The sequence below is a fragment of the Prosopis cineraria genome, unplaced genomic scaffold (assembly GCF_029017545.1).
Source record: "Prosopis cineraria cultivar Desert tree isolate PC_DT_omini unplaced genomic scaffold, ASM2901754v1 PC10, whole genome shotgun sequence".
Lineage (NCBI taxonomy): Eukaryota > Viridiplantae > Streptophyta > Magnoliopsida > Fabales > Fabaceae > Prosopis > Prosopis cineraria.
In genome coordinates this window covers 35054931-35073742 of record NW_026555341.1, presented here as the reverse complement: position 1 = coordinate 35073742, position 18812 = coordinate 35054931, and the positions used below count along the sequence as shown (strand labels likewise).

The 18812-nt window shown below is 28.4% G+C and overlaps 2 protein-coding genes, 2 long non-coding RNA genes and 1 other non-coding gene across 6 annotated transcripts; 3 read left to right on the top strand and 2 right to left on the bottom strand.

The window, feature by feature from the left end:
* The first annotated feature begins 295 nt into the window (after positions 1 to 295).
* LOC129322890 (uncharacterized) lies at positions 296 to 1352 on the top strand. 2 transcript variants are annotated; one of them, XR_008596302.1, is made up of 2 exons: positions 296 to 849; positions 1053 to 1352. It is a non-coding gene; the product is annotated as an uncharacterized LOC129322890 (long non-coding RNA). The 2 variants fall into 2 exon arrangements; XR_008596303.1 differs by having other exon boundaries at positions 929 to 1352.
* Positions 1353 to 5788: 4436 nt separating this feature from the next.
* On the top strand, positions 5789 to 6607 carry LOC129321723 (uncharacterized). The gene is made up of 2 exons (XR_008596081.1): positions 5789 to 6179; positions 6258 to 6607. It is a non-coding gene; the product is annotated as an uncharacterized LOC129321723 (long non-coding RNA).
* A 2021-nt stretch (positions 6608 to 8628) lies between these two features.
* TRNAN-GUU (transfer RNA asparagine (anticodon GUU)) lies at positions 8629 to 8702 on the bottom strand. The gene has a single exon. It is a non-coding gene; the product is annotated as a tRNA-Asn (tRNA).
* A 751-nt stretch (positions 8703 to 9453) lies between these two features.
* Positions 9454 to 11499, bottom strand: LOC129321275 (reticulon-like protein B14). The gene is made up of 5 exons (XM_054966994.1): positions 11352 to 11499; positions 10502 to 10682; positions 10143 to 10272; positions 9936 to 10005; positions 9454 to 9829 (listed from the first exon to the last, which is right to left on the bottom strand). The coding sequence occupies exons 1-5, from the start codon at positions 11449 to 11451 to the stop codon at positions 9660 to 9662; spliced, it is 651 nt and encodes a 216-aa protein (XP_054822969.1). The 5' UTR covers positions 11452 to 11499; the 3' UTR covers positions 9454 to 9659.
* A 4920-nt stretch (positions 11500 to 16419) lies between these two features.
* Positions 16420 to 17083, top strand: LOC129284644 (non-specific lipid-transfer protein 2-like). The gene has a single exon (XM_054920169.1). It carries the CDS (start codon positions 16435 to 16437, stop codon positions 16822 to 16824), a length of 390 nt encoding a protein of 129 aa, XP_054776144.1. The 5' UTR covers positions 16420 to 16434; the 3' UTR covers positions 16825 to 17083.
* The last annotated feature ends 1729 nt before the right edge of the window (positions 17084 to 18812 follow it).

The following is an 18812-nucleotide window of genomic DNA, read 5'->3' as shown; positions in this document are numbered from 1 at the left end:
AGTATTTTATAAAACATGTTCTGAAAATAAAAAAATAATAAAAATAAATATTTTTTTCATTCTTCTTTATTCTTTAGAATAATAATTTAAAAATACCTAAAAGTTATTTTTATTTTTTTGTTTTTTAAAATAATATTTTATTTTTTATTTTTTAAAATATATTTTAAGTACATGTTATCAAACAGATTTTTTTATTTTAAAAAATAAAAAAATTATTTTTAAAATAGGTTGTCAAAGAGATCTAAATAATCTAAATTAAATTACCCTGATGAGCACGCACAACAAGTGATGAGCACCCAAGATGGTCCCGTGCCAAGTTACCCACCTTACACAATAAACAAAGAAATTGGACAAGCGGAAGTGAAAACCCATTTGAAACCCTGTGCTAGGGTTTCGTGGGCCGCATCTATATATAGTACATGATGGGACTCACTCCATTCTGAGTTGATTCCGGAGGCTTGAGAGAGAAGTCACGGGTGTGGGAGACTTGGAAAGAAAATAAGCGAAAGATATGAATATATTTTCTCAGGAATTTTCTTTCCAATGCCTCCCATACCCTTGATTTTCTCCTTCGTTTTTCTTCCATCACAACACCTTCATATATATCTTCTGCATCTTCTTGCTTCTGCTTCAATGGGAGAAGTCACAGGTATGGGTGGTTTGGAAAGAAATAGGAGAATGTTTATGCATATATAGCCACACAAATACGTATATATATATATATACCACTGAATTTTTCTCTGTTTTTTTTCCTATGCCTCCCATACCCTTGATCTTCTTCCCCTTCACATAATCTTCAAATATGGATCACAACGATTTCAGGATCAGCAACTTCTTCTTCTTCTTGAGGTATGTATATGTTATATTCTCTTATTGGATCATCCTCAGTTCTGAGTTATCTGCAGATCTGCCTTTTTCTAACATACAGGATCTGATCATGTTTGGGTCGGTGTTTGAGGTTTTGTAATCTGATTGTTTGTGGAATCCATTAGCTGCTAGATTCTTTCTCTTGCTCAACTGTGGAGCTTTAATTTTATGTCTGGTTGCAGCAGAAGCTTTAGAGAGAGATAAATGGCTGCCAAGTTGTAGTCTGTGAAATCTGAGGTCGACCGACAGAGAAATGAAATTCTTTAAAGTGATCCTGAACCAAAAATATTTTTGTGGCTCGATTTTATTTTTTAAGAATCTTATCCACTCGTGGACATGCCTTCAATTTCAAGCAATGTCTTTAGGTGCTTATAGACTGTTTATTGACAGTATCCTCTTCCATTAATAATGAGATTTGATTTCACGGCTTGATTTGATGTATTAAAAAGATTCTGGTTAACTACTGGACCAACTGTTAGCCTGAAGTTTTCAGTTCGTGTGGTATTACTTATTTTTACCCAAGGAAGAATAGTGTTTCCTTCGTGATAAAAAAAAAAGGAGACTTGGCATCCGAGACTTCGCAAATAAGGAGTATGATTAATGCGGAATGAATTCTTAACTTATTGTTTCTCCTTTTTTTTGGAATATTTTTTTTTTCAAATTCTTGAATATGATTTTCTCTAGTAAAAAAAATAAAAAAAGAAGGAATTTAACCATTGGGAAAATATCGTTTGAGTACCATGAAAACAATTTAATATTAACAAGGATTTAAAAATTGTTCTGAATTTGAAAATAGTTTTTTATTGAAATAGGTATTTATTAATGAATGAATAATTATTTATTAAAATATTATTTATACTTGATTTCTTTAAATTTTTGATTTTATCAATTAGTGGATGATTATTAATTAAATGTGAATGAATATTTATTAATTATTAAATGATAATTTATAGATATGTGATTTACATTTATTTCTTTCTACAATTAATTTCTTTAAAATTATTGAATTTATTAATTAGTGAATGATTTCGTATTAAAATAAAATTGATAAAATTGATGTACTTAATTTTATATACTTGATATAAATTAAATTATGACATATGAATTTTATTGTATTAATTTAATTACTATCAAGCATTTATTAGAAAAAAATAATGTATAAAAGAATTATGTCTTAGTTTAATTGAATATAAGGAATTTAAAGTATATAAATTTATCTATATAAGTTTTAATGTATTAATTAACGAATGGTTGATATTAAATGCCTCTTTGATACTTGAATGATATCTTCGCATGGCTAGTTGTGCGGCTGTTGTTCTATCTGGACTTCCCTGGTGTTCTACTTGGGTGCAACACCACCCAGATTATCTTCTTTGTGGAACGTGGACAAAGGCTCCTGCGAATTTTTGGCCATCTATTGATTAAAAATACTAACATTCCATTGCAATTTTAAATACTGATAAAGAATTCATAAACGTAACTAAATTTATTATCTACTTATCAGCAATTGTAACGGGATAAAATTAGAAAAAAATTATTAATCATACATCTTGTTATGCAAAGTGATTTATTAAAAAAAAAAGGTAAACATAATTTTTGATCATGTATTTTACTGACATTTTATTTTTTGTCTTTATATTTTTTTCAGTATTTTAAGTCTGTATTTTTATTTTTTATTATTTTTGATCCCTCTAAGAGTAAAGTATATGAATTTTAATAAATTTTAAAATAATAAAAAATAAAAGTACAGAAACTTAAAATATAAAAAAAATATAAAAATCAAAAACAAAATGTAAGTATTTAAGTAAAATGTAAGGATAAAAGTTATATTTACTTAAAAAAATATCAATTCTTTTGGCGATTTATATATAACATGGAAAGGAGTATTTTGTCTGAAGAAATAAATCATTATTTTTTTTATTCTAATTTAAAGATATCTTATTGACATGCGTAAATGAGGAGAGTATTAATTAAAAGTAAAAGAAAAGTCATTTGGAGTAACTATCGATAGCATCGTGCGTGTGATTCCTATCACTATTTTCCATGGGACTTGAGTCAAGAAATCGAGCCAACCCAATGTCAAAACTTGTTTAAACGTGTAAGTCATAATGAGCTAAAAAAAGCCCTCTAAAGGTAAAAGCTGACCTCGTTTAAGCATACATACATATATTTGTGTGTGTCTTTTATTAAAACAAATTATTAATATTTGATGAATAAAGCACATATAATCAAATATTGTTGATATTAAATATGGCAATGACCATCATGACTATACTGTTAATGTTTGGGTATTATAATTTTATTGACATTTATAGAAGACTTGTTTAATTTATTTATATTTGTTTGGTTTGATTTTGAAAATTTAAACATTGATTTGGTCCTTTAATTAGTAAATATTTCATTGTTTATGATTTATTTTATTTTCACACACACACACACAAGAATTTATTTGAAAACAATTAAAAGGATTTAAAACACTCTCATTATTATGGTGTGAATGAAAAAAAAAAAATATTCCCAACCCAATTTTTTATATTTTTTTTAAGTAAAGTTTTTAAAAAATATCATATACTTTAATAATTTTTAAAGAGAGTAATAGTGACTCAAACCCACTATGGAGGAGGAGGGGGAAAAACAATTAATTTTAATTGGAAACATGAATAGAGCCGATATTTAGTAAGAAAGGCCCGAGATTAATAGAAATATATGTTACAAACCTTTCCTGAATCTTAGAATACTAGAAATATGTAATATCTATATAGTGTTTTAAAAAGATCAATGTTTTAATTACTAAAACAGATGATGAACTAAAAAAGTCAGCAAGTCACAAGTTTCACAATATAAAATATTAAATTTAATTTTTTTATTTTTTTTCATGTGTGTGTATCTTTTTATTTACTTTATTTGTTCTTTTAAATCAAATGAGTTTTACATTTTTTTCTACTCTTTAATATATAATGTCATTGAAAAAATTATGCATTCATGATTTTAATATAATAACTTAGAAGTAAGGTGACATTGATATTTTTAAGTTAAATAAATTGTTTATTACCTAAATAAGAGTAAAAAAAAAAAGTTTCAAAGCAGTCTAATTGTTACAGGTTTTAAATTTTTTATTACCCAATGTGTCGAGCACAAATTTAAAGAAAGAGTCCATTTCAAAAAATTAGCTTGTTAGGTGAGAGAGCTCATTGAATTTATAAACTTCACACCATTTGTGAGACTCTCTGATGTGAGACACTTCACTTGACCTTCTATCTGTCAGAACCCTCTGTGGGTAATCTTTTTCATAACACCAGCCTTTCAATAAAAGTACTAATATAAAGAGCATGAACTTAAAGGAATAATCCATTAAATTTATAAACTTTACACTATCTATAAAGTTTTTTTTGATATGAAACTCGTAATAATCTTCAAAACTTACTAAAATCATAGTAGATTAACCCGGGCCAACGATTAAAATGAGTTAAATAATTGAATTAAAGCGCTTTCTTTATTAGCCGACAGTTCAATTGGTCTACCCATTCAAGTCTGTTTGAGTCTCAAAAACATTGAAAAAATCCAAAAACTTGGGGGCAACCATGCCTTGCTGGTTCCTCCCTCCGCCCTTGATTAGCACTGACCATGGAGTCACATGATACATGCACACATAATACTACATCATTTCTTTTTCATAAAAAAACAAACAATTCAAAATACTGAATCATCAAAACCATAAATTTGGTTAATATGAGGACGATGCAATCAGCAAATTATTATTTCTTTTTCAAAAATATCCTCATTTATGAAATTGTAAGAGTTCAAATAAAAAATTCTAATAGTGTAAAAAAAAATGAAATTTCCAATTTACTCTTTTTAAATGTAATATCTATAAAGACACTTTATTTTTCATATAACTTTTTTTAATTGATAATACATGTAACTTTTTACTATCTACTTATTAAAAATTGTAAAAAAATAATTGATGATCAATTTTTGTAAAAAGTGATTTTATATATAAAACTGAAAAGAATATACAAGAAAAGTTTTATAAAATATGGTTAAAAGTTGGGGGTTAGAGAAACTAAGCTTGTCCCTTTGTGTATAATGTATTTTTAATAAAAAAAATTAGGTAAATTGAATTTTGAAGCTTTCGTAAGGAAAAAAAAAATCAAGTTTTGAGATTTGGCAAAATCAAGATATATTTTTAAGTTCAAAAAATAATTACAAATGTATTTATAATTTGTACACTAATAATATTTTTATATCAACTTTTATCTCATAATTTTATAATTTATAAGTTAAATTCTCACTAATTAAATCCATACTTAATAATCCCTTTGCGTACAGTGTTGTAATCAACGGAGGGGATGAAGAGACTTTGGGCTTTTGCACGCATCCAACTACTGTTTCTAAGAGGCAGATTCTCACTCCAATCCCATTGGTTGATTGGATTTGGATCCTTGGATGTAACTTTAATGAACGAGTCAGCTTCTAACAACTGTTGCGAATCTAGATTCGTATTGTTATCAAAAGATGTGCTTATATTTTGTGCTTTATATAACCGTGCTTTGAACATATTACTTTCAAGTTTCAAGTGTTGGCCAAAAAAATAAAAGTTTCAAAAAGTAAATATTCACGCGCGATAAAATAAAAAGAGGCCGAAATACTCCTTCTGGCTTAAATTATAAATTTTAAAATATTAAATAAAAAATATTTTAAAAAGTTTATATTTATATTTTACAAAATAAAATTATTAATTATATTTAATAAAATATATTAATATGTAAAATTTTATTTAAAAATGTCTTATTATTTAAAGCAAAAAAATAATAATAAAATAATAATAATAAAAATATGAAATGAATGTAAAGGAGGGAAGAAGTGAAATTCCAAAAATAACCCTGGATTTAGGGCAAAGAGGAATATAAAAGGACATAACTGGGGGAGGAGAAGGAAGTGGCCGACTCGAAAGATAGAGAAGACAGATATGACAGCAGCTCAATGGAAAAGTCATAGGCGTGGGAGGGTGGGAAAGAGATCCAGACACACATACTTGCCGATCTCTCTTTCCTATGCCTCCCATGCCCTTGCCTTTCCCTTTCTCTCTCTACACCATCCTTCTTCTTCTTCTTCTTCACCTATACACATACAGCTCTCTGCTACCACATGGGAAATCTCACAGGCTTGGGAGCTTTGGAAAGAAACACACCATTTATCTGTGCGTGTTTAAAAGCACGCGCACATATCTTTTTTTTCCGACGCCTCCCATGCCCTTGAGTTTTCCCTTCATATTCTCTCCGGTCGATCTGGATCTGCAACTTCTTCTTCAGGTATATCTATTTTAGAAATCTTATTCCATCTTGCTTACTTTTGATGACTTGTTAGATCTGACTTTGTCTAACGTGCAGCTCTGTTACGAAATCTTTTATATTTTGTTACTGAGTTATGGATCTGTTTCGTCTCGAATTTTGATCGGCTTAAGTTGTCAGATCTGAATGTTCCTGCCTCTAATCTGGAGTTCCCTCATGTGTTTGACTGATGGCTCACAAAGAATCGACTAGGAGGTCATTGATCTTTAGGAAGCTCTAGTCTTTTGAGCTGCAACATACTCCAGAATTTCCCACAGTACTGCAGGAAGAAATATATATTATTTACCGTTCTCTCCACGCGTTAGACTTGTTAGAAGTACGTCAAGAAAAATTTTGGTACTGAGTGAATGAACTTTATGGACTGTGCTTAATTAAGATGAATTTTTAAATTATTTGTTTCAATTGGGTAATACTTAATTTTGGCTAAAAATCTAGTCCTGAGATGGATCATAAATAAACTATTTTATTAGACTGATCAAGAAATTGGTTCATGATTTGAGTTAAATCGGACAGTTAAGTTTGAGTGACGTTATATTGTAGCATGAGCCGGCTACTTGGTTTAATTGGCTTAAAATATGGTTTGTTGGTTTAAAAGTTAGTTTCAAGTTAAAAAAATATATGTTTGGGTAGGAGTTGTTGATAAATGAGTTTTTCTTTTTCAACTACAAATCAAAAGTTAAGATTTTAAAGCGCTTACATTAATTATATTGAAATTTAATCATTAATAGTATTTAATGCATTATAAATTTATTGAATCACTTATTTATTCTTTCACATTTCCTTTTAAAAATTGATATTTTTATTATTTATAAATTTAACGTTTTTATTATTTTTAATATATATATATATATTCTTTAAATAGATTTGATTTGAGTTTTTTAGTATTTAAAAATGTTTTCTACTTTAATAATAATACATCAACTTTTATTTTAGTAATTATAATTTTTATATTTTCTTAAATTTATCAAATGTCATACTTATATGTGTGGAAGATGGATTTGTGGAAGGTTTCGTTATTAAGGATTAATGGTGTTTAAAATGGATCAAAATCCAATGAAAGTTGAATCGAAACCAAACCAAACCAATTAGGTTCAGCATTTCTTTGTTTTGGAAAACTGAGGTTCAGCATTTGTATAATCACTGTTAAAAAAAAACTAATAAATCGAGGAAAATAATTTCAAAAGTTTGCTTTGAACGACGTATGTTATCTTCACGCGTAGTTGGAAATGGCTCAGGGGTCAAGAAAGTTGGTGGAAAATAAGTAAACGGCGAAATTCATGGAAAATTTCGATAGCTTGATAAACCAGTGGAAAAAAAAAAGTAGAAAATAAATTTTTAACAAATGTTTAAAGTTTGTAACAGATTTTCAGACATTTAAGGAGGGGAAATAATATTTTGTATTTTCATCGTCTTTGCATAATTTCATAAACGTATACAGCAAGGTGGAGGACGGTCAAGATTCAAGATACATTACATATGCATCAGTATCTGTATGTGACGAACAAAATGTCGCTTTTTTTTTTTTGGGTGAGAATGAGATGGGCAACAGCAAGAACCGTGCAAGTGATAACAATCAAATGAAGTCAGCGCTCAAAAAGCTTTTGCATTCTAGGGGCAGTTTTTCTAAAATTTTAATATTTGGACTATCATTAAGGGCTACGACATGTGAACAAATCTGCACAATTGTTTGATTTTTTTATAGATGTAATAAAAAATGATCATTCAATTTTTTATAGTAAAGTTTTTAATCTTTGTGATTGTTTTTGAGAGAGTATAATTGTTGTTGAAATCATGGCCCATTGATCAAAAAAGCTTCATAGACATTGATTTTAAAAAACTTGCTATGTCAACAAAAATAAAACCCTTCAAAGATGTTCAAGTTCAGCAGCAATGTTGAAAAAAATAGACAAGATAGTTAGAAAAGCTTTTTATTCAAGTCCTTAATTCATCATGGATGATGCCTATTTATATTAATAAAACCATCAGTGTCGAATTTAACCTAATCAAGTCCTTGAAATCTATCATGATCTATTAATGCAAGTTTGAGTTTTGATTGAAGCTTTATCTTTTCAGTGCAAGTAAAAGCAGTGTCTTTAACAGAGATGTCTCCTTTAAAATAGGCAGATTTGCATCTTTCTTTTTACATGTTCAGCATGTCGAAAGAAATGTACAGATGATTAGTCTTTTTGGTCAAAAATTAATGAAACTTTGGTTCGTGGGAGTTACGCTAAATAAAAAAAAGGAGGCCCAATTAGTATTAACGTCACTTGTGAGGCCCACTTTGGGGGCTTTCAAAGCAGCAATATGGATGTGTCCAGATATCCAAAAAAAAAGTCAAGCTTACATAGAGAAAAAGGCCCAAAATGTTGTTTGCATGTTGGACAATATTGGTGGCAAAATAAATTAGTATCGCTAGAAGGAGGGCTTGAACCTCCGACCTTGTGGTTAACAGCCACACGCTCTAACCAACTGAGCTATTCCAGCTAATTAACTTATGATGTTTATTTTATTTATTTAATATTAATATGGAAATCACCTTTGATATTCAATGTTTCTTTCATAAATTAAGTGATATATAGTTTAAGGTCCTATTAAAATTTGATAATTATCTCCCTTTAAGCACGAAATATTTTTTTCCCATGAATAATTGTACAGGAGGAATATGTTTGATGTGCTCATTACTATTAACAAAATAAAATACTGAAGCAAGGTTACGCCATTTCCCCCCAATTATAAGCAATTAGTTTATTCATTGTATATTTACATGAGAAATACATAGAAAATTTTAAAATTAATTTATTTTAAAATTTTCATATATTTGTCTTCTCAAATTATGTTATGATATTCATGATTTGGCTAATAATCGGTTTTCGCTTAAAAGTGAAAATTTAGGTTGATAATGATTCGAGATTAGATATGTGCATGATTAAAAATAATAAATGATACGAAAATAGAATAACAGTAATACCGAATATTTATTATTGTATATGAGTTAGAAAAATAATTTCTAATTTGCAAGTCTAGAAATTTAGTACATCGATGGCAAAGGGCAGACTTCTCATTTGGAAAGGTTTTAACCTAAAACATGATCCATTCGGGTTTGGGTGCCCATCGTGTTTGTCAATGTAATAAAATTTGGACCATTTACATTCTAAATTTAATCTATTGTTATATATTATATTTTTTAAAATAAAAATTATAAAAATTATAAAATAATTTAATAATTTAATAAAAATTATAAATATTGAACCAAATAATAATTTCAGGCCCTTGTTTGAAATTTACAGAGCTAATATAGTACAGGAACATGAATCATATTTGATTAAAGTGAAGTAGTGGGAAATTAAACAGAAAAGAACAGATCAATCGTAAAATGAATTTTTCAATACAAATAAAGCTAGTACACACACACACACACACACACACACACGTTATGTTATTTTATTTATATTTCTTTTCCTTGACAGGCCCTCTTGGAATCTTGTTGAAAACTTTGGAATCAAGTGCGGTCATCAATCTTCTCAAGTCTTGATTGCCTTTGCTTGCCAGATAATCCACCTCATATTCATATCTCTCGTACATCACAGGCAAGCACACCATGCACATAAACACTAATTAAAACAACACAAAATAGTAATAATTAATAATTAATTAACTAACAACAGGGCTGAATAAGAAAAAATTAATTATAATGCATAGGTCAGTTCCAGATCTTACTGAAGTATATCAGATTCAGAGTGGTGAAATAATTCCCAATGGCCGACATGATCCACAGGCCAGCGATCGTCTGATGAACAAAACAGTTAATTACCCGATTAATTAATTAGTTGATCCCATAAAATTAATCATGATGTTTGAGGAGTAATCAAATTATATATGAATTTAATTAATTAATCAATAGCTTTTTAGTTTAGCTATGGGTACCGCAAAGAAGAGGGAGAGATCTTTGCCAATGGAGATGCCGTAAAACTTCCTCAAAAACCAGTTGATTCTCGCACAGAAGAGTCTCACTGTGGATTCTGAGATTTGAAGATCATGAACACTTGGAGGACCCCTGCCAACAGAAACAAATTCAAAGATATATAATTTGCAAAAAGAAATAAAGAATCTTTTTAATAATTATAGTTGAGTTAGATTTGAATATTGTCCGGTTGCATCTTATATAAGGTTAAACCTATGACTTTAATTTATTCAAAGAATATCGAGTCTCTTCCACCTGACCCAATCATCATTGGTGAAGAAGCCAAGATTGTAATAGAAGAAGAAATGAAAGGCAAACGTACCAAGTGATGAAGCCGGCGGCGTTGTACCAGAGGAAGAGGAGGAGCATGGCGGCGACAAGGAGGTGACAGAGAAGGGAAACAAAAGGGTATTCCAACCCTTCAAAGAGGAACCAAATGAAAGTGAAAGCTCCTACTATTGCCCCCGTCATCTTCTTGTCCTCCCATAGCATTATATCTGCAACTGCATGTTCATATTCATGCAAAATCATGTTCATTATTTTGCACCTTAGTAATAATTCATTTTTCCAAATCATGAAATATACCATAATTATTGTGGCGGCAAAATTATATTTTTACATAGTATTAAGAACTAGATGAACCTGGCTGATTGAACTGGTAAACAATTATTGAACTAGTACCTTAATTAATTTAATGAAATGCATGCTTTGTAAATGATGACCCGCCTAATCACAATTCAACTTTAATTTTGACTAGTAATTATTGAATCATTATCTTAACCGGCTCAATAACTGATATGATTTTAAATACATGTATAAGTGATTAATTATTCCTAAGAAGGATCTTCTAGACAAAAAGGAACTAATTAAAGAAAATCTTATATTTCTTCATTTATATGTCGCCTTTAATTAAATCTTATATTTCTTCATATATATATGTCGCGTTTAATTTCAAGTGTTGTAAAATGTAACATTGTTTGAAATATTAAATTTGGTTATTGCATGAATGGCATAAAATTGAAATACATCATTAGGTATGGATGCAATGAAAATATATTTGCTTCCTACGTTGTTACAACAATCCAATATTTCCTACTCACACCTTAATCTTTTCAAAACCATATAGTGCGTGATTGATTAAAAAGAGGCATATATAGTTAGAAGTATCTTACACTTTCCGCCGCCAAGGGCGGCGTGAAGCGATCTCCGATAACCAAATTTTTTTGGCTGTTTTGAAGATTCATAAGAAGAAGAAGGAGAACGGCTTCGCATGATGTGATTCTTAGATTAATTCTCTTCTCTGATTGATTAATATGATGATGTATAATTCTCTCAGATATGGATGAATGGTAAATATATACATAGTTATGAGTTGAAGAAGAGGGATTGTTGTTCTAAACTTGGTGACAAAGATATATTAACTTAATTCATTACATAGATGGACGAAAGGGATGCCTTTTGCATGCCCTTTAAGCTTTTTACTTCCCTCCTTCTCACGCACCTTTCACCTATCCTCTGTTTCTTCTTCTTTTTTATCCCATATATATAATAAAAAAATATTGGTTAAAATAAATTAAATGTTTATAATATTATTCAGCTAATTAATAATGGTAATTACCTGTGACTCATTTGAGTTTTGAACTCTCTGTGCATGTGGAAAGTTTATTTAAATGTGATTTAAAGTTTGAGATATATTTTCCCATGGCTTTAACATAATCAAATATATACGAAAGTATAATAGAAAATGGTCTAGGCTGCAGCGCTGCAACACATTACGTCTATATATGGATGGGCCTTATTAAGGATTTTATATATAAACTTGAGTTAAGCCCGGCTCCATTAAACTCATGTTTATAATCAACAAATATAGCTTATAATTTAATTGCATTTTCTTTTATATGGCTTTTGTTGGTTCTATTGGTTGTGCAATATTGTTTTAAAATTCAGAAACGTCAGCACGTTATGATTCTCATCATGGTGTAATTGGTAGTATAATAATTAAATAAAAAATAATATTTAAATGAAAAATGAACCACAACATAACGGTCCAATCATTTCGAGTCTCACATTTTTTTTTTTCTGTCTTCAAAAATTGCCCAAGTCAATTGCAAGAACAGACCAAATAGTTGAACCAAATTGCTTTCTTTTTTGGGAGATGGTACAACCGATTCAATTGTTTGGGTCGGTCCAGTTCTGAAAACATTGTTCTATAATATAACTAATCATGTATTAATTACTATCAATGTACCCTCTCCGTCTTTATTATTCAGCATTTTTAATTATCTCATCAGAACTAAGTTAAATTATTAATTTTGTTTGAAAATAGAATAAATTTTTAATTTTATTCCAATTTAAATGAAACTTTTTCAAAATTGCATTACATTTTCTATCATAGTTAATGGATTTAAATAAGAGTACTATTGAAAAAAATGTTTCAAGTGCCTTATATCATAACAAATTGTAATGTTTGGCAAAAGATAATTTTTTTGAATATGAAAAGGCAACGTTAATCCAAACAAAGGATACTAGAGAAATCAGTTCGCTGGATTCCAGTAGCGTCAACGCTCAACACTTGTCCTGTAACAAGAAGGATTGTGGTAAGTGCATGTATTTCCTTCCTTCCTATGGGAAGGAGTGTGTAAATATGGATGAGTAAGTGGGTTATTGGGTAATTGTTCCCCACCAAAAAAAAAAAATCAGTTCACAAATTGAGAAGCTTATTGTTTTCATCATCCACCATATCTTAGTAAAAAAAAAAAAAATGGTGGTTGATCAAAAGCACAAAAGCAACCAACATGATCAAGAGTGTCTTGAGCAACTAAATAGGTGTGATTTGTCACTTTATACGTAAAGTTCAAAGATACTACTCTAAGATGAAACAAGTAGTCCCCTGCATGCTTAACAAACGTAGCTAGAAAAAAGATGTTGGCTTGCATCGTTCCCCGTAAGTGGATTGATTCTTGGAATACTCTTTGTAGATTCAAATGGCAACAAAGGTCGAGGCTGTCTTGAATTTATTCTCCATAAATATATATACGAATAGGTATAATTTTTAATCGTTATACTTTACTCATATTTTGCTTTTGATTCTTATATTTTTTTTTTGTATTTTAAATCCTTATACTTTTATTTTTTATTATTTTCTGTCCTTCTAAAGTCTCTATATTTTGCTTATAGAAGGACTTAAAACACTGAAATAAAAGTGTAGGGGTCAAAAGCAAAACGTAAGTAAAGTATATGAATAAAAAATTATGTTTACCCATATATATATATAACTGATGTAAACTATGTCAGTTTATTCTCTGTAAGAAAAATCAATATAAACTATGAACTATATACTCCTTCTGTTATAAAATATAAGGTATTTTTTAAGGAGTTAGATGTTAAAAATATAAGATATTTTTAGTCTTTTAAAATGTAATCATTGTCTTTTTTTTTTCAAAAGTGCCCCTATTAATAGTAACTTTATATTTATTATAGAGTATTTAATAGGGATAAATATAAAAATATAGGGTTAGTTTAAAAGTAGATAACTACTTTATTGAGTGTGAGATTCGATTAAAAATATCTTATATTTTTTAATGGAGGAAGTATACCATTTTTTTAATTGTTACTCATGTAAATGTGCAATAATCGATGTTATTTTTTTAATAAACTTTTTGTTGGTTTTATGTCCATCGTAAATTTGTATATTTACTAGTATGATTTTAAAAATTGAGTTTATCAGAACAGATTAATTCTTTACAACGTAACAAATTAAATTTCAAATTTTTGGTAGGAAATACACAATACTACTATAATTTTATGCGTGTTCTCAATACTGTACAAAGTCCTTACAGTAGTATAGTGCCAAAATAAGCTTTTCAATCTTTGGACTCAATTTCTTGTTAGGGCTAAGCTCAAATTAAATAAATTTCAAACCGGAAATCTTGAATAATAATGGTAATAACAATATCATTTGGTACAATTCAAACTTACAAGTTCCCAAGCATTATTATAAAGGAACGTTTTCACTCATGGTCCCCCTAACATTGTGTAATTAATTATTTTATTTGTAGATAATAATATGATATATCATGTTGTAGATGAGGGAAGAAACCATTATCCAATAATTTTATTTTAAAGTGACATCTTTTATGTATTGTGTGTGTGTGTGTGTGTGTGTGTGAATCTCTATCGAAGAGGAAGCACTCATGTAGTAAATTGGATCCACTTTCAAAGTGGAGTGTCCACTTTAGATAGATTCATGATGGGAATGGCCATAATGTGTAGTATATTTATAACAAGTGCTACCTACATGTAATAGATTATTTTATTTAAATAATGAATTGATTCCTTTTCTTATATCCTGAAAACATAAGTCTATGTATAATATTTAATGTGATGAATAGTTGGATACCTCCTAATAATATTATTTTTCCGTCGAACAAAAAGAAGATACTTTCTGTTTAAAATTATAAAGAACTTTTAATTAATTTTTAATTTAAAAAAATTTAACATTATTAAAAATTATATACTCTTTTCATATTAACTTGATCATAAATAAATATAAAAATATCATTAATTTTAAATATTTATCAATGACATTTTTAAAATAGCTTCATTAGTCACTCTTAGAGAAAACAACAATGCTTTATAATTTTAAACAGGAGTAATTATTATAAAAAAGATGTAAGAATAAAAATATAAAAATTGGTTTAACAATTTTCTACTCTCATTCCATAATTTGCAACCATAAAAAAAAAGAGAATTTACAAGTAAAAATGTAAAATCCACTAATTTATGAATGAAAAATTTGCCAGACAGAGAACTATTTTCAGTGATTTTTACGAATTAGTGAATCACACTTGCAAATTTTCATTTAGAGAGTTGTAAATCATGGAGTGAAAATACCAAACTTTTAAACCAACTTACTAAAGGACCATTGGTCCTTATTTCAGATTTTCAAATCTTTTAATCCTTGTTTAAATTTAATTCAATCTTTTTAATCCTTTGATGTAATTCCCCCTTTGATTCAAACATAATTTCCCTTTAGGACTACGGTCTTCTAAAATATTTAATTCAATCACTGGTCCTTCGTCCAAAAAGTTTAATACTTTAATCCCTTTGACCAATTTTCCCTAAAACAATCCCAATGAGCCTTTTACGCATTACATCGCCGAAAGTCGCTAATTAAGCGTGACATGCTACAGAAACTTTTTCCCCCACTTTTAAATTCAAGATTATGACCAGGCAGTTTCTACCAAAAAGAAAAAAAATTGTGACCTGGCAGTCAATAATTAAATTAGCTTACGAATTTTATAACTTAAATTTCTCTTACTTACTATTGGCCAAAAAAAATTCGCCTACTTGATCTGTTATTTCATTCTATTCAAGAACATTGATGATGACAGTCCTACATTCTCATGCTTCTCATGCTCAAATTTTTTAAGCATATTGGTTCAATATAGTCTTTGAATGTTTAATTAGTCTCATCTTAATATAAATCAAATAATAAGATTTGACTACATGGGGGCAAATCAAAACAAACAATAGAAATCTTGATACTTCTGTTTCAAAATATAAGTTTTTCTTTTGGAGAAATTTTTTTATTTCATTTTATGTTTTTTTTTAAGTTTAACATATCATTTATTAATATTTTCCGCATTATACTTTTATTTACTCCAATAACTTTAAAGCAACAATTTTTTAAGTTTTAACTACATATTTGACAATATAATTTTTGTATTAATTTCATTTCTTAATATGTATGCAAATATCTTAAAATGCTTTTATTATGGAATGGGAAGAGTATACGTAAACTGGTATGTTTTCAAATACCTTTTCTTTCAAACATAAAGTACAATAAATTCAATTCGCTCTTTTGTTTTTTTGGTCTATTATTGTACTATATGATTTATTGCATTCAGTAAATTGACAATATTTTGAAATATGAATAAGATGACATAATGTGAAAATCGATGACAAATCAAAATAGACAATAAAATTATTGATGTGAATAAACAAAAAAATCCGCTAATTTTTTTACCCAAACCCCCCCCACTAATTCAAATATTTTTCCTTTAAAGCATAAGTAATTTTCATATCTTTATATATAATAAATCCTATTTATTCCCCTTTCTGTCTATCTAGAGATTTCTTGTTAACAGGCTATCTAATCTGTCGACAAGCATGCCTTCCTACAGCAATATCCACAAAGTAATTTCAATTTTGCTCCAAACCACACTGTCCTCTCACTGTGTCTATAAATAGTGAATGATCCCACCACAGGTTTTAGCACCAACACATTTTCCATCACCAATCAATCCATCTGAGTCTCACATTCTCTCAACTCCGAAACTCACTCTTGTTATTCTTAAAATGAAGGTCCCACATATGACATTATTGATGTGGGTGATGCTTGCTCTGTTTTCTGCAGAAACACAGGTTTCAATGGCAGTGACCTGTAATGCTCTTCAGCTCAGTGCATGTGCGAGTGCTATCACCTCCTCCACACCTCCCACGTCACTTTGCTGCACCAAACTCAAAGAACAAAGACCTTGTCTTTGTGGCTACTTGAAGGATCCTAACCTTCAGAAACTTGTCAACTCTCCTAATGCCAGAAAAGTTGCTGATGCTTGTGCCTCACCATTTCCCACTTGTTGAAACCTTTTTCTTCGTCTTCTTTTTCACAGTAGCCATTTAGATGGTCAAGAATATGGTTTTATACAGTTTTTGGGTTCTGTTTGGATTGATATCTGGCAGGCTGTGTTGTGTTTTGTGGTGTTATGAGTATGGTCTAGTATTCATGTACTTGAAATGTTTGTTCAAGTGTCAAGTAGATCAGTTCTTCATCTGTCTATCTTACAGTGATCCTTTGCCGCTTCTATTTATTTTGAGTTAAAGGAGCTCTGGTCATTCGTTATCACTTTCAAAGGGTTTTTTTTTTTTTTAACACTACTGGATTGCAGCTTCTTCAATTATCCATTTTAGATTTTGGCCAAGCGAAAAAAAATTGTCCGATTTAGAGTGCTTTCTCTAAGATATGATCATAATTGAGGACATGTTAGATCAATTGAAGAGAAATTCAATGACTGAAATAAGGATTGATTTTTTGTTGGAATCTTTGCTTCAAACAAATTGAATAGGCATAGAATTATCATGACTCTTTCTTTGTGTAATGTACTTGGAATCTTAGGGCCTGTTTGGTTTTCTTTCGTTTCACGTTCAGATTAAAAGTTATTTGAGTAAAATATTTTACAGAAAAGCACATTTTAAAAAGTACATTTAAACAATAGTTGAAAGTTGAAAGTGAATTTTTAAAATGTAACTATTTGAAATTTTTGAAAAGTAAATTTAAAAAGTAGGATGTTATTTAATCATATTATCTCAAGTTTAGTCTAATATTCTTTTATTTAAACAAAAATTAATTCATTAAAATATAATTATTATTTTAATAATAATAATAATAATTAGGTATCAATTTTTGAGCATTACAAATTGAATAATTAATCATATTAATTAACATTAATACATAATAAAAATTATAAATCATTATCACATTTTCTAAATTTATAAATTTAAAAAATACAAATAACTAAAGATCAAATTTTTAGTATTATAGATCAAAATTTATGTTATTTAAAATCTTTATCATATTTTTTAAATATTTTAGATATATTATATTTGTATAATAAAAATTATAAATTATTATAAATCAATGTCCTTTTTGATAATTGTATATTCAAAAGCACATTTTATTATCACAAACCAAATAACTTTTAAATGTATCAAACCAACTTTCAAAAAAATATATTCAAATATAAATTTCGTTACAACAATTGACTTTCACTAAATTAACTTTTATTAAATGAACTTTTATCAAATAAATTTTTAACAAACTGAAAACCAAATGCATACTTAAATTGTCCCACATCAAGTTGATGAAATTTTAATAAAACCCAGACTAATCCAAATGGAATTTCCAAAACTCAAATTACCGTGGCTCTTTAAATACCTTTCTAAATATTCCTCAATGTCCCAACTAGTCCTAGAATGTGAGAAGCAAATGAATGCTTGAGGAAGAACTTGAAGAATTTCTTGAAAATCCTACAAGATTTATTTGTTCCTTTTTGCTTTAAAGATGATCAAACCTACAAATAACTTTGAATCCTTGGTAAGAGATTGAGTAGAGATTTGAAATTGTTGAAGAACAAAGAGAGAATGACAAAGAAGTCCCAAAAGAACTAACTAATATAAGTTAAGTCCCAAATGTTAAATTTTAAGAATTTGCAACTTGATCTTTCAATTTTATAACTTATGATAAATTTACAACTTATATTTCAAATTTTAACAAGAAAAATAATTTTTTATTCTTTAATCATGTTAAAATTTGAAAAATAAGTTGCCTATTTATTACAACACAATTATAAAATTAAAAAATTGAGTTATAAATTTTTAGAGTTTGACATTTAAAACTTAACTTAAATTAAAAAGGACTTCTTTGGTATTCTCCCCAAAAAAATGACATTTTAACTTCATATCACATTTCATTTTAAAAAATCATCAAAAAAATTTAGTTTTATTTTCTTTAAAGAAATTATTGTCTAAGTTTCAAGAATTTAACAGACACAATTATAAGAAATATTGAACAT